The 13,757-nt window shown below is 35.2% G+C and overlaps 1 protein-coding gene across 12 annotated transcripts in view; it reads left to right on the top strand.

The window, feature by feature from the left end:
• ATF7I (activating transcription factor 7 interacting protein) overlaps nucleotides 1-13,757 on the top strand; it is a 135,038-nt gene that overhangs the window by 81,608 nt on the left and 39,673 nt on the right. For all 12 annotated transcript variants that reach the window (XM_011741760.2, XM_011741717.2, XM_071072174.1 and 9 more), the window contains 3 exons: nucleotides 8,269-8,342; nucleotides 8,912-9,000; nucleotides 12,188-12,826. In XM_011741760.2, coding sequence (XP_011740062.2) covers nucleotides 8,269-8,342; nucleotides 8,912-9,000; nucleotides 12,188-12,826 — 802 coding nt within the window. The remainder of the gene's footprint in view (nucleotides 1-8,268; nucleotides 8,343-8,911; nucleotides 9,001-12,187; nucleotides 12,827-13,757) is intronic.

Genomic DNA, 13,757 nt, shown 5'->3' with positions numbered 1-13,757 from the left:
GGTGAAATCTTATCACTGTAGTACAGTATCAAAGCGAAGAAATGGACAATTTTGTTAAGTAGTTTATCAACTTAACAGTTTTTACTAGTTTTTACATGTGTATGTAAAAATTCATTGTGCATGCATGTCTGTTTGTGAGTGTTTATGCTTCCATGCAGTTTGATCACATGTATAGATTTATGTAGCCCCCATCACAGTCAAGATATAAAATTGTTACATCACCATAAGTGGATTCCCTCATGCTACCCTTTTCTGGTTTTATTTTTATTATTATTTGATCTGTTGATGGACGTTTGGGCCATTATTACCTTTGGGCTATTTTGAATAAGGCTGCAGTGTACACGGGAGTGCAGCTATCTCTTCGAGATCCTGTTTTTAATTCTTTTGCATATATACCCAAAAGAGGAATTACTAGGTTGTATAGTAATACCTCTAGATATTTGAGGAGCCCCTATTCTGTTCTTCATAGAGGCTGTACTGTTTCACATTTATACCAGTAGTGCTCAAGAGTTCCAGATTGCCCAAAACCTCACTAACGTGTTATTTTCTGTTCTTTTGATAGTGACCATCCTCATGGATGTATGTGATATCATCATAGTTTTGATTTGCATTTCTCTAATGACTAGTGATGTTGAACATCTTTTCATATGCTTGTTAGCCATTTATATATCTCCTTTGGAGAAAAATCTCTTCAGGTTCTTAACTTATTTTTAAATCAAGTTCCTTATTTTTGTTGTTATTAAGTTGTAGGCATTCTTTATATATGCTGAATATTGACCCTTATCATATAAATTATTTGCAACTTTTTTGCATTCTTTGTTTCCTTTTCTCTTGATTGTTTCCTTTCATATACAGAAGTTAAGTTTGATGCAGTTCTGTTTATTTTTGCTTTTCTTACCTGTGCTATTAGTACAAACGAATCATTGCCAAATCTAATGTCATGAAACTTTTTCACTGTGTTTTCTTGTAGGAATTTTTTAGTTTTAGGTCTTACATTTAAATCTTTGGTCAATTTTGAGTTAATTTTTATATATTTTGTCAGAGTTCATCTTCATTCTTTTGCATGTATATATCCAGTTTTCCCAGCACCATTTATTAAAGAGGCTGTCCTTATCCCATTGTGTGGTTTAGGGAGTTTTGTTGAAGATTATTTGACCATATATGTGAGTTTATTTCTGAGCTCTCTATTCAGTTCCTTTGGTCTCTGTCTATTTTTGTGCCAGCACCTCACTTTTTTCAATTACTGTAGCTTTGTAATATATATTGTGTGGTTCCCTCCCCCACCCTCTACCCCCTTGGCCAACTTAGCCTAATATGTAATATGTTTTCAAATCAGGAAGTATGAAACCTCCAAATTTGTTCTTTTTCAAAATTGTTTTGGTAATTCAAAATCCTTTGAGATTCCATATGAATTTTAGGATTTTTTTCTGGAAAAAAACAAAAACAAAAACAAAACCCACTATTGCAATATTGATAGGGATTGCACTGAATCTGTAGGTTGCTTTGGGTAATACAGATATTTTAACAGTAAGAAGTCTCCCAATCCTTGAACACAGTATGTCTTTTCACTTATTTGTGTCTTTAAACTTTTTCCAACATTGTTTTGTAGTTTTTGTTGTATAATTGTTTTCTCCCTTTGTTGAGTGTATTCCTAAGTATTTTATTCTTTTTGATGCTATTGTAAATTATATTGTTCATTTCTTTTTTGTATTTTTTATAGTTTATAGATATGCAACTGATTTTTGCAGGTTGATTTTGTATCCTGCAACATTGCTGAGTTTGCTTAGGTTTGAACAGTTGTCATTAGGGTTTTTACATATAAGATCATATCACCTGTGAACAAAGATATTTATACTTCTTTTTCTGATTTGGATGCCATTTATTTCTTTTTCTTGCATAATTGTTTGGTTTAGGATTTCCCGTACTATATTGAATAGAAGTGGCAAGAGTGGGCATGCTTGCTTAATTCCTTATCTTAGGAGGAAAGCTTTCAGTTTTTCACCATTGAGTATGATGTTAACTGTGGAGTTTTTATGTATGGCCTTTGTTAAATTTAGATAGTTTCCATTTCTGGTTTGATGAGTGTTTTATTTATTTTTTTCCATGAAAGGGTGTTGACTTTTGTCAAGTTCTTTTGCTGCATCAATTAAGATGATCATGTGGGTCTTGTCCTTTATTCTGTTAATGTCTTATGTTACATTGATTTTTATATCTCGACCTATCCTTGCATTCCTCAGATAAACCAACTTGGTCATGGTGTATAATCTTTTTAACATGCTGTTGAATTTGGTTTGCTAATATTTTCTTGAGGATTTTTATATTAGTATTCATCAGGGATATTTGTAGTTTTAGTATCTTCATTCGGCTTTGGTATCAAGGTAATGATTGCCTAATAAATGGAATTTGAGAGTACTCCTACTTGGAAGTACTCCTCTTGGAATACTACTAATTGTTTGGTAGTATCCTCCAGTGAAGCCATCTGGTCTTAGGCTTTTGTTTGTTAATTTTGTTTATTTTTTAAATTTATTATTAATTATTATTATTATAGTTTCAATAGAGTCTCACTCTGTCACCCAGGCTGGAGTGCAGTGGTGTGATCTTGGTTCAAGTGATTTGTGTGCCTCAGCCTCCTGAGTAGCTGAAATAATAGGCCTGCACCACTGCGTCTGGCTAATTTTTGTATCTATAATAGAGACGGACTTTCATCATTTGGCCAGGGTGGTCTTGAACTCATGACCTCAAGTGAGCCACTGCACCTGACCTTAGGCTTTTGTTTGTTAGGATATTTGTATTACTGATTAAATCTCCTTACTAATTACAGATTTATTTATTTACTTTTAATAATTCAGTCTTGGTGGGTTGTGTGTTTTTAGGAATTTATTTCTTCTAGGTAATCAAGTTTGCAGGTGTGTAATTGTTCATTGTAGTGTCTTGTAATCCTGTCTGTTTAGCATCAGTTCTAATGTCTTCTCGTTCTTTCATTTCTTTTCATTTTTAAAGTCATCTGTTTTGTTAGTTAGCCTAGCTAAGGATTTATCAATTTCGTTTTTTTTTTTTTTTAAACCAACTCTTAGTTTTGTTTTTGCTTTTCCATTTTTCTATTCTCTATTTTGTTTACTTCTGCCCTAATTTTCATTATTTCTTTCCTCTTGCTGATTTTGGGTTTAGTTTTTTCCCCCTAGTTTTTTGAGTTGTAAATCTAGATTGCTGATTTGAGATCTTTCTGTTTGTAAGTGTTTTACCACTATAAACTTCCTTCTTACCACTGTTTTCACTGCATACAATTTATTATATTTTGTTTTCATTTTCATTTGTCTGAAGATATCTTGTAATTTACCTTCTTCTTTGACTTGTTGGTTTTTTTTTTTTTAACAGCGTGTTTAATTTTCACATATTTGTGACTTTTCCTACTTTTCTTCTGCTGTTGACTTCAAGTTTCATTCCATTATGGTCAGAAAAGATACTTGGCATGATTTCATTCTTTTTAAATTTGTTAAGACCTGAGTTGTGACATGTGACCTATCCATGAGAATTTTCTGTGTGCTCTTGAGAGAAATGTATATTCTGCTGTTGTTCGATAACTTATTCTATATGTCTGTTAGGTCCAATTAGCATATAGTGTTGTTAAAGTTCTCTGTTTCCTTGTTGATATTCTGTCTGATGGTTGTCTCCATTATTGAAAGTGGGGTATTGAGGTTTCCTACTATCATTGTGTTGCTGTCTGTTTCTCCCTTTCATTCTTTCAATGTTTGTTTCATATATTTGAAGCTCTGATGTTAGGTAGGGAGGGGTGTGTGTGTGTGTGTGTGTGTGTTACAGCTGGTGAATAGACCCTTTTATCATTATGTCCTTCATTGTCTGTTTTGACAGTTTTTGACTTAAAGTCTATTTTGTTTTACATAAGTATGGCCCATCCTTACTCTCTTTGTGTTACCATTTGCATGGAATGTATTTTTCCATCCTTTCACTTTCATTCTATGTTGTATTTTGGATCCAAAGTGAGCCTCCCATATAGGTGGATCTTATTTTTAAAACCATTAAGTCAACCTGTGTTTTGATTGGAGAGTTTTATCCATTTGCATTTAAATAAACTGCTCATTGGGAGGGACTTACTATTGTCATTCTGGTTTTTTCTCTATGACTTACAGCTATTTTTTGTTTCTTGATTCCTTCGTGTTTCATTGCTTTTTTTCTTTTGGTATAGTAGTGTGCTTTCATTCCTTTTACAACTCCTTTTGTGTAGTTTCTGTAGATGTTTTCTCTGTGGTTACCGTGGGGATTACATAAAATATCCTAAAGTTACAACTGTCTATGTTAAACTGCAAATAACTTTAATCATATAAGAGTGCTACTTTATATCTGCCTCACCATGACTTGATGTTACTGATGTCATATATCACATCTTTTTATGTTGTGTATCTGTTAACATATTTTTAGTTTTTTTAAGCTTTTAAGTTCTATACCAGAATTAAAAGTGATTTATGCACCAATATAACAAGAATACAGGATTCTGTATTTTTCTCCTTATCAACCTTTACCTTAGGGAGGTTTATATTTTTGTATGCTTCCATGATGTTGTGTAGCACTTTTTAGTTTCCACTTGAGGGACTTTCTTTAGCACTTTTTTTTTTTATTATTATTATACTTTAAGTTCTAGGGTACATTGCACAATGTGCAGGTTTATTACATATGTATACATGTACCATGTTGGTGTGCTGTACCCATTAACTTGTCATTTATATTAGGTGTATCTCCTAATGCTATCCCTCCCCCCTACCCCCTCCCCACAATAGGACCCAGTGTGTGATGCTCCCCTTCCTGTGTCCAAGTGATCTCATTGTTCAATTCCCACCTATGAGTGAGAACATGCAGTATTTGGTTTTTCTTTAGCACTTCTTGTAGGACAGGTATAGTGATGAAACTCCTTCAGCTTTTATTAATCTGGGAAAAATTTTAATTTCACCTACATTTTTGAAACATATTATTGCTGGATATAGTATTCTTGTTTGACAGTTCTTTCATTCAGCACTTTAATAATATATTATCTCACTCCTTCAGGCCTACAAGGTTTCTGCTGAGAAATCTGCATGTTATCTTATGGGAGTTCCCTTGTATATTGTTATGAGTTGCTTTTCTCTTACTGCTTTCAAGATTATTTACTGTGATTCAGACAGCTTGGTTATAATGTATCTCAGTATAGATGTTTTTGGGTTAATGATAGTTGGAGGTCTTTGAGCTTCTTGAATTTGCATCTCCATTTTCTTCTTCCAGTTTCAGACATTTTCAGCAAATTATTTATCTAAATGAGTTCCCAGCCCCTTTCTCTCTGTCTTCTTTTACTTCCCTTATGTGTATATTGGTTTGCCTACTGGTGTCCCAAAAGTCCTTTAGACTTTCTTAGCTTTACTTCATTCTCTTTTTGCTCCTCTGACTTGATAATTTCAAATGATCTGTTTTCAAAATTGTGGATTTATTTTTCTGTTTGATCTGGTCTGCTCTTGATTCCCTACAGTGAATTTTCATTTTCAGCTTCATAATTTCTATTTGATAAGTTTTTACAGTTTCTCTTTGTTGATATTCTCATTTTGTTCATGCACCCTTTTCCTGATTTTGCTGTTTTATGTCGTCTCTTTCACCTCGTTGAGTATCTTAATGATAGTTATTTTGAATTCATTGGCAGATAATTCATAGATCTCTGTTACTTTAGGGTTGATTTTTGGAAGTTTATTTTATTTATTTGGACCATGTTTCTCTGTTTATTTGTATGCTCGTTGAAATTTTAGCATTTGAAAAAACAGCCACATCTCCCAGTCTTTGTGGACTCTTGTACACAGGAAGGGCTTCACCAGTCAGCCTTGTTAAAGAGTCTGTGGGCCTCTAACACCTTTTTTTGGCTGCGTGTCTTCTCTGAGCTTTTACTTGTACTCTTCCATCCGAAGAGGTTTGCCTCTCCACTCTGAAGCTTCCTCTGGTACCTGTCTTTGCTGTAGCAGCCTCTGGTACTTTAGCAAGCTGTGGTATTAGTGCTTCCCCTGCTGTCTGTCAGTGTTACTGCAATTTCTCTGGTGCTCTATCAAGTTGAGGGTCCTGCCTTTGGTCTCTGAGGCTCACAGGCATCCAAAGTGCCATAGCCACAGTTCTTACGACAGGTTAGTCCTCCATTTTGGGTAAGACAAAATCTAGTACATTGGGCATCTTCTTAAACAGTTGGATTCAAGCTCCACCTTTCTCTTTCCTTTCTGATGTAGAAGCTGTGTTGGGAGGTTGATGGGGTATAGTGAGTAAATATAATATATTTTCCTAACTGTTCCAGTGTGCCTCTTTTTGGCCTTGTGCCATATCCTCTCAACTAGTTTGTGGAAATCTCATGCAGGCAATATGATGCTTACCTTGTTAAGTCATCTCCATATGGAAAGCAGAGGGGATTTCCTGTTCTGACATGTTGCTGATCCTACCACAGTTTTTTAAAATCCTCCATCAAATGACTCCTGTGTTCTAAACCATTTGTTTTATTTATTCCCTATGCATTTATTCTTCTTTTTTGTTTTTCTCCTGAAGTATTCTTTTAACCATTTTGAGTGTAATAATTACTTAATGATGGCCAGGCACAGTAGCTCATGCCTGTAATCCCAGCACTTTGGGAGGCCGAGGACGGCAGATCACTTGATGTCAGGAGTTCAAGACCAGCCTGGTCAACATGGCGAAACCCCACCTCTACTAAAAATACAAAAATTAGCTGGGCCTAGTGGCGGACACCTGTAATCCCAGCTACTCAGAGGCTGAGGCACGAGAATCTCTTGAGCCTGGGAGGCAGAGGCTGCAGTGAGCCAAGATGGTGCACTCCAGCCTGGGTGACAGTGAGACTCTATCTCAAAAAAAAAAAAAACAAAAAAACTCAATGATATGCTTAAAGATGCATTCCTTTCCCTAAAAGCTTATTTTTTAACCTTTTTACATCACATTACACTGTTATTTTAATTTGCTTTTCTCTTGTTTTACATTTGTTTGTCTTAACAGCCAGATTTTAAATACCTTTATAGCATATTATCTTAATTCTGTTGTTTTTCCCTCTACACATATCTAATGCAATGTCATACTAAAAGGTTGAAATTATTGTTGTGTCATATAAAAAGTAGCAAGATGTATTTGTTGTTAAGAAGAGTGATTAAGGGCATCTGCTCAGTGTAATTCTAAGCATTTATTACCTTTGGTTTAATATGTTGTTCTTACACTTGACTTAGTCTTGAGTAGAGATATTTTATTCTTCTCATTTTTTTTTTTTGTTTGTTTGTTTTTGAGGCATGGTCTGGCTGTGTCACCCAGGCTGGATTGCAGTAACACAATCTCAGCTCACTGCAACCTCTGCCTCCTCGGCTCAAGCTGTCCTCCCACCTTAGCCTCCCAAGGAGGTGGGACCACAGGCGTGTATTAACACGCTTGGCTAATTTTTACACATATATATATATTTTTAGAGATGGGGTTTCACTACATTGCCCAGGCTGGTCTATAACTCCTGAGCTCAAGCAATCCTTGCCTGTCTCAGCCTCCCAACGTGCTAGTATTATGGGTGTGAGCCACTGTACCCGGCCTCGTTTTAAGACATAAATGATGATAGTGTTATTAATGACGGAGGCCTAAGTAATGATAATTAATATGTAGGTGTTATAATTCCATTTCTGTATTCCCTGGTTTTGGGGAGAAAGGCTGAAATAAGTTGTTACTGAAGCTTAGATTTGTGACATTTTATGAAATAATTTAAGTCACACAGTGGTAGGTAGTATTTTTTTAAAAAACAACTTAAAAATAATTTTGGTTTGAAAATTTTGATTTGTGACATTGGATACCACTTACTTGTTGAACTGCTGGTGCTAATATGATGCCTGCTACATAGTAGGCATTCACTAGTTATGTGTTAAATGAGCGAGTCTGGTTATTCTTTAGATTTATATTGTTAATGTTTTTAAACTCTTACAGCATGTGAGCCATTTTTGTGTTTTTAATTTAATCTTCATAAGAACACTGAGATGCAGGAATTATTTTATTAATCTCTCAAATGATAAGCAGTTGCCTTCAGCAAAGTAAATGATTTGCTTAAGATACAATGAACAAGTGATAATGCCAAGATTCAAATTGTTGTCTCAGCTGGCAATGTTTCCCATTGTATTAGAGCACTGACAGATAATATATTGACAGGCATCTACAGGTCTTATTTTTTTTTAAAGATTCCCTGTGTGTTTTTTTTTTACCTTGATTTTTTTTCTCCCCCAGCATCCACCCAACCCACCAGTATCACCAGGAAAAACTGTAAATGATGTCAACAGCAATAATAACATGCCTTACAGGTGAGAATTCATAGTCTGTCTAGTTTTTAAATAACAGAACAAAGTTCTAATTTTCTTTATTTGGTCGAAGAATCTTGCAGTATAATCATGGTATTTATGTGGAAATAAGTGGTGTACTTGGTTAGTATATTTTCTTTTTCTGCTTCATTATATTGTTCATCTGTGAATAATACTTTTGCTAACTTATTGCAAGGCATTCTTTGGTCACTATATATTTGTTTAACCACTTGTCTTAAATAGTATTCTCTCGAGTAATTGAGAAATGCTTCTGTTAAGGGTGAGAAAGACTAATGTCTGTACATATTAGGACCTACTTTTGGTATTCAGGTTAAGTACTGATAACAGACATTAGAATACAAGAGTTAAGACTCTTCCCTAATGCCATAGACCCCAGCATTTAGAAGTCTTTGTGCCAGCTATGCCTCACTGTTTTTGCTTGCAGTTTAGGGTTGTGAAACCCAAGTCTAGCCACCCTTTTTCCCCTATGGGCCACTGCTTATTCTAGATATCAGTTGGTTTTCCCAGAGTGGCATATCTGTTGACTATTTGTGTGTATATATATTTCATAGAAATGCAGGCACAGTGAGACAGATGCTGGAGTCCAAAAGAAATGTAAGCGAGAGTGCACCACCATCCTTTCAAACTCCTGTGAATACAGGTAACTTTTTTTTTAAAATACCAAAATACATTTTCTTAGGAATTAAAGGCTTTGGTTCTCTTTTCTTACATTCTTTTGAGGTTGAAATGGATTAAGAAATTGGGCACATTGGTCTAAGTACAAAAATTTTGTTAAAAATTCAGGATCAAACTGGGCATGGTGGCACATGCCTATAGTCTCAGCTACTTGGGAGGCTGAGGAGGATTACCTGAACCTAGGAGTTCGAGTCAACTTGGGCAACATAGTGAAATCCACTTGTCTCTTAAAACAAAAAAATTTAGGGTGGTAGATAAGTATATGTGAAAATACAGTATAGATATTCAAATCTCTATTGTAGTAGTTCACAAAATTTCTTGTCTCTAGATCCCTTTACAATCTTAAAAAATTATTAAGAACCCCAGAACTTTTATTTATGTGGGTTACATCAGTTGATGTTTATTTTCAGTTGAAATGAAGTAGAAATTAAACAAATTTAAAGATTTTTTTAAAATAAAAGTAGACTGGGCTTGGTGGCTCACGCCTGTAATCCCAGGACTTTGAGAGGCTGAGGCAGGCAGATCACTTGAGGTCAGGAATTTGAGACCAGCCTGGCCAACATGGTGAAACCCCATCTCTACCAAAATACAAAAATTAGCCAGGCATGATGGCTGGTGCCTGTAATCCCAGCCACTCAGGAGGCTGAGGCAGGAGAATCGCTTGAACCCGGGAGGTGGAGTGCGGTGAGCCGAGATCACGCCACTGCACCCCAACCTGGGCGACAGAGTGAGACTTTCTCTCAAAAAAATAAATAAATAAATAATAAATATAAAAATAAATAAAGTAATAGTAAACTCTGTCTAACACAAAAAACTTTTTAAAATGAAACTAAGTGTATTTTCACTTAATAGCAGCACAAAGAGCATTATTCTCTTACATTTTTTACGTATCTCTTTAATACTTTGAGACATTAAGACAGCTAAAGATAGCTGTATACTCATATCTGTATCTGCTTTTAGTCTGTTTTAAAATGTTGATTTGGTTGACGCATATGAAGGAAATCCAGTCTTATACAAATATATAGATGGAAAAGGGCTAGCCCTTACAGATAATTGTGGATATTCTTCTTTGATATTGTCCAGTAGTAGTTTCTTTAAGGTTGGTTGTGAAGTATAATCTGAAACCACACCAAAGAACTTTTCTAACTCCTCCATTAAAATCCATTTATTGGACCTGTGTGGTGCCTTACGCCTGTAATCCCCGCACTTTGGGAGGCCCGAGGCAGGTGGATCACTTGAACTCAGGAGTTCCAGGCCGGCCAGGGCAACATAGTGAAACTTGTCTCTACAAAAAATACAAAAAGTAGCCGGACATGGTGGTGCACACCTGTGGTCCCAGCTACTTGGGAGGCTGAGGTGGAAAGATGACATGAGCCCAGGAGGTGTAAGCCGCTGTGAGCCAAGATTGCGCCAGTGTACTCCATCCTGGGCGATAGAGGCAAACCCTGTCTTTAAAAAAAAAAAAAAAAAAAAAATTCCTCTATCTTGTACTTGCACATGGAGTTTTACTAATATTCATTGATCATTTGAAAACTATTCACCAAGTTATGCAAATCTTCCAAATATTGACACATTTTATTAATATTATTTTTAAAAATTACGTTTACTGATTTTACTATCAGTTCTACTCAGAGAAGCATTTTAAGGATTTAGGGAGCTGTCATGCTTTCAGTGACAGATAAAAGTTTTTTCTAATGTTCTTAGTTTTGCTTAAGAACTCAAATGTTATTATTACTGATAAATACAGTTGGGCTTTTTTTCTTTGAAGTGACTGCCTTACCTAGTTTATTTCTAAGAAAAGATCTTCAAAATACCCACATGTGAATCATTGGTGTGTCTATAGGTCATTCTTTCAAGTAAAAATAGTCTTTCGTGGGAAAGATTGCTAGTTTAGTTTATAGCTCAATTGCACACGCATTTTTCCTTAACTATCCTACTTTGGCAAGCAGTAGTTGTCTCGTATGTACTGCCTATTCCTTCACATGGAATATTAAGAAAAGAACCCCTATTCAAAAGTTGAGATATAATAAAGTTAATAGTTTTCACTGCTGTATCATGGGGATTCTTAAGTAAAACTGACTTTGTTTTTTACTGTAAGCATGTGATGAAGAATGCAGCGACGTTTGGTCCATTGTACTACCTTGATTTTTGTACTAAGCATCAGAAGTTTTACTCACCATTGCTTTTGCTCCATTGGTGCAAATGTCTGCTCATTTAAAAAGTCAAATAATGTCTCATTGTTATGAAAATAGTTTTGACATTGCAAACTCCCCAAAAGGGTCTCAGAAAACCCCAGGCACCCCCCTGGACCACACTTTGAGAAACTGCTGCTCTAGTGAACCTGTGATTTTTGGAAAGACTATAAATCAGTGAGAAAGAAGTTTGGTCATGTATTTTAAACCTGTTCCAATGAGAATAAACACAAGTAGTTGAAAATTGCTATAAAACTGTAGTGACCAGCATTTGTCAGCATTTGTATTTTCTCTGTTCTTCTGTATATGCTACCTAATTTCTTCTTAATTCATCTGTCAACTTCACTCAGTGCTATTTTTCATATCATACAATGTCAGTAGGGTGTCAGTAGAGGGAACCTCCCCCTAATAGTTCCTCTCCCAAGGAATTCAGTCAAACTTGATCCAAAGATACAGACATGGTTCAAATAATAAAATATAATGAGTAAGCTTACCTGTTATTCATTAATGGTCATGACTCTTTAGATTTACTATTTGAGTTTATGTATTACTTGCGTTTTAAGGCATTTATAATGTTTTTAATGTAGTTTCAAAAATATATATTTTTACTTAACTTTTTAGTATTTTTTATTTGTGTACTAGTTAGGTACTCTAAAGTGATTATAGTAATTTTCAGAGACCATTTTGATACTCAGTAGTCTTGCATATTAATCATCCATCATGTGCTGTTTTTGTAATATACTAAACCTACATACAAAATTCTTCTAAGAATTTAATTCTAAATTAAATTTCGGAATTTGAATCTGGAAAAAATTTCATGATAAAAGACTTTACAGTCTTTGCGATGTATTTAATCTATGCTAAGTCTAATGCAATGTATTTAATTTGTATCTGTCATATTTTCTTAGTTGATAAATTAATATAACCATTTAAACAGAGAATTCTGTTTTCTTTCTATAGTATCTTCAACCAATCTTGTCACTCCTCCAACAGTTGTCAGTAGTCAACCTAAATTGCAGACTCCAGTGACTTCGGGTTCCCTCACAGCAACGTCAGTTCTTCCTGCACCCAATACAGCTACTGTAGTTGCTACTACTCAGGTGCCTAGTGGAAATCCTCAACCTACAATCTCTTTACAACCTTTGCCAGTGATTTTGCATGTACCTGTTGCAGTATCCTCCCAGCCTCAGCTTCTACAGAGCCATCCAGGGACTTTGGTGACTAATCAACCATCTGGCAACGTTGAATTCATTTCTGTGCAAAGCCCACCTACAGTGAGTGGTCTTACCAAAAATCCAGTATCCTTGCCATCCTTGCCAAATCCCACTAAACCAAACAACGTTCCTTCTGTGCCCAGTTCTAGTATTCAAAGGAACCCTACTGCCAGTGCTGCACCATTGGGAACAACACTTGCGGTGCAGGCTGTTCCAACGGCACACTCTATTGTACAAGCCACAAGGACTTCTTTGCCCACAGTGGGCCCATCAGGACTCTATAGTCCATCAAATAATCGAGGTCCTATACAGATGAAAATTCCAATTTCTGCATTTAGTACTTCGTCTCCTGCAGAACAGAACAGCAATACCACCCCAAGAATTGGTAAGTCACCATGTAGGTTTAATGCTAGAAATGCAAGCATGTTAATAGCCTTGTAACGATTGAACTTTTTTTTTCTAAGTGGCTAGCATTATTGGAAGGACAAAATAAATAGAATTTTCTTGATTATTTTTAGTAATTTTTTAGATACCTGAGAGAAATGATGTTGCTAAAATGGGGCTTGAGAGGGGGTTTATTTTGAATTAGAAGTTAGTATCTGTGTTTTATCTTTTAGTAATTTTCCTAAGTTTGGTGAATTTTGAATTTATGGCTTTGTGGCAAGCATTATGAGTTACTTTTATGATACATTTGCCAGCAATATCTGTTTAAAACATTTTAAAGTATCAAATTTACATAATATATGCTCTTAAGAAAAAAAGGCACGTTTATGTTCCTTACACATTTGGAAAATCCTTTGTGCTCTCATTCATAGCTTCCAAATTTGAACAACTTAAAAATAGATTTTCTTTCACATTTACTATAAAATGTTTGAGTCCTTCTTGTTTTATCCTTTCTGTTTTCCCATATGACATATTATATGATTGTTTGTATTTTACTTAGAAATACTGCAAAAAGGAGAACTTGACTATACCTGTTTAAAATCTGCCAAACTCTGTGTCTTCCTGGCTCCTGGAAAGAGTTTGTGTTGTATGCATTCTTGAGCTTGTTTATTCTTCATTTCTGACTTCACATGTATCCGCACTACTTTTGGAAAGGCAGGGAAGGGTAGGCATCATGTGTATAGTAAAATTGCTAGTGTTTTTCTTATTGATGTTGTAAGTGACCATGTAATGTAGGAAACAAATTCTAAAGTACAAAATTACTTTTATAAGTGAGATGTACAAGCCTTAGTTTTTATTTGTCATACAGTCATTACTAGTGTAGTTACTCCTTAAGTGTTTTCTCATATAAAACAATGACGGTATTTCAGAGT

This window comes from Macaca nemestrina, chromosome 10 (genome assembly GCF_043159975.1).
Source record: "Macaca nemestrina isolate mMacNem1 chromosome 10, mMacNem.hap1, whole genome shotgun sequence".
NCBI lineage: Eukaryota > Metazoa > Chordata > Mammalia > Primates > Cercopithecidae > Macaca > Macaca nemestrina.
This window is presented reverse-complemented; position numbering and strand designations above follow the sequence as displayed.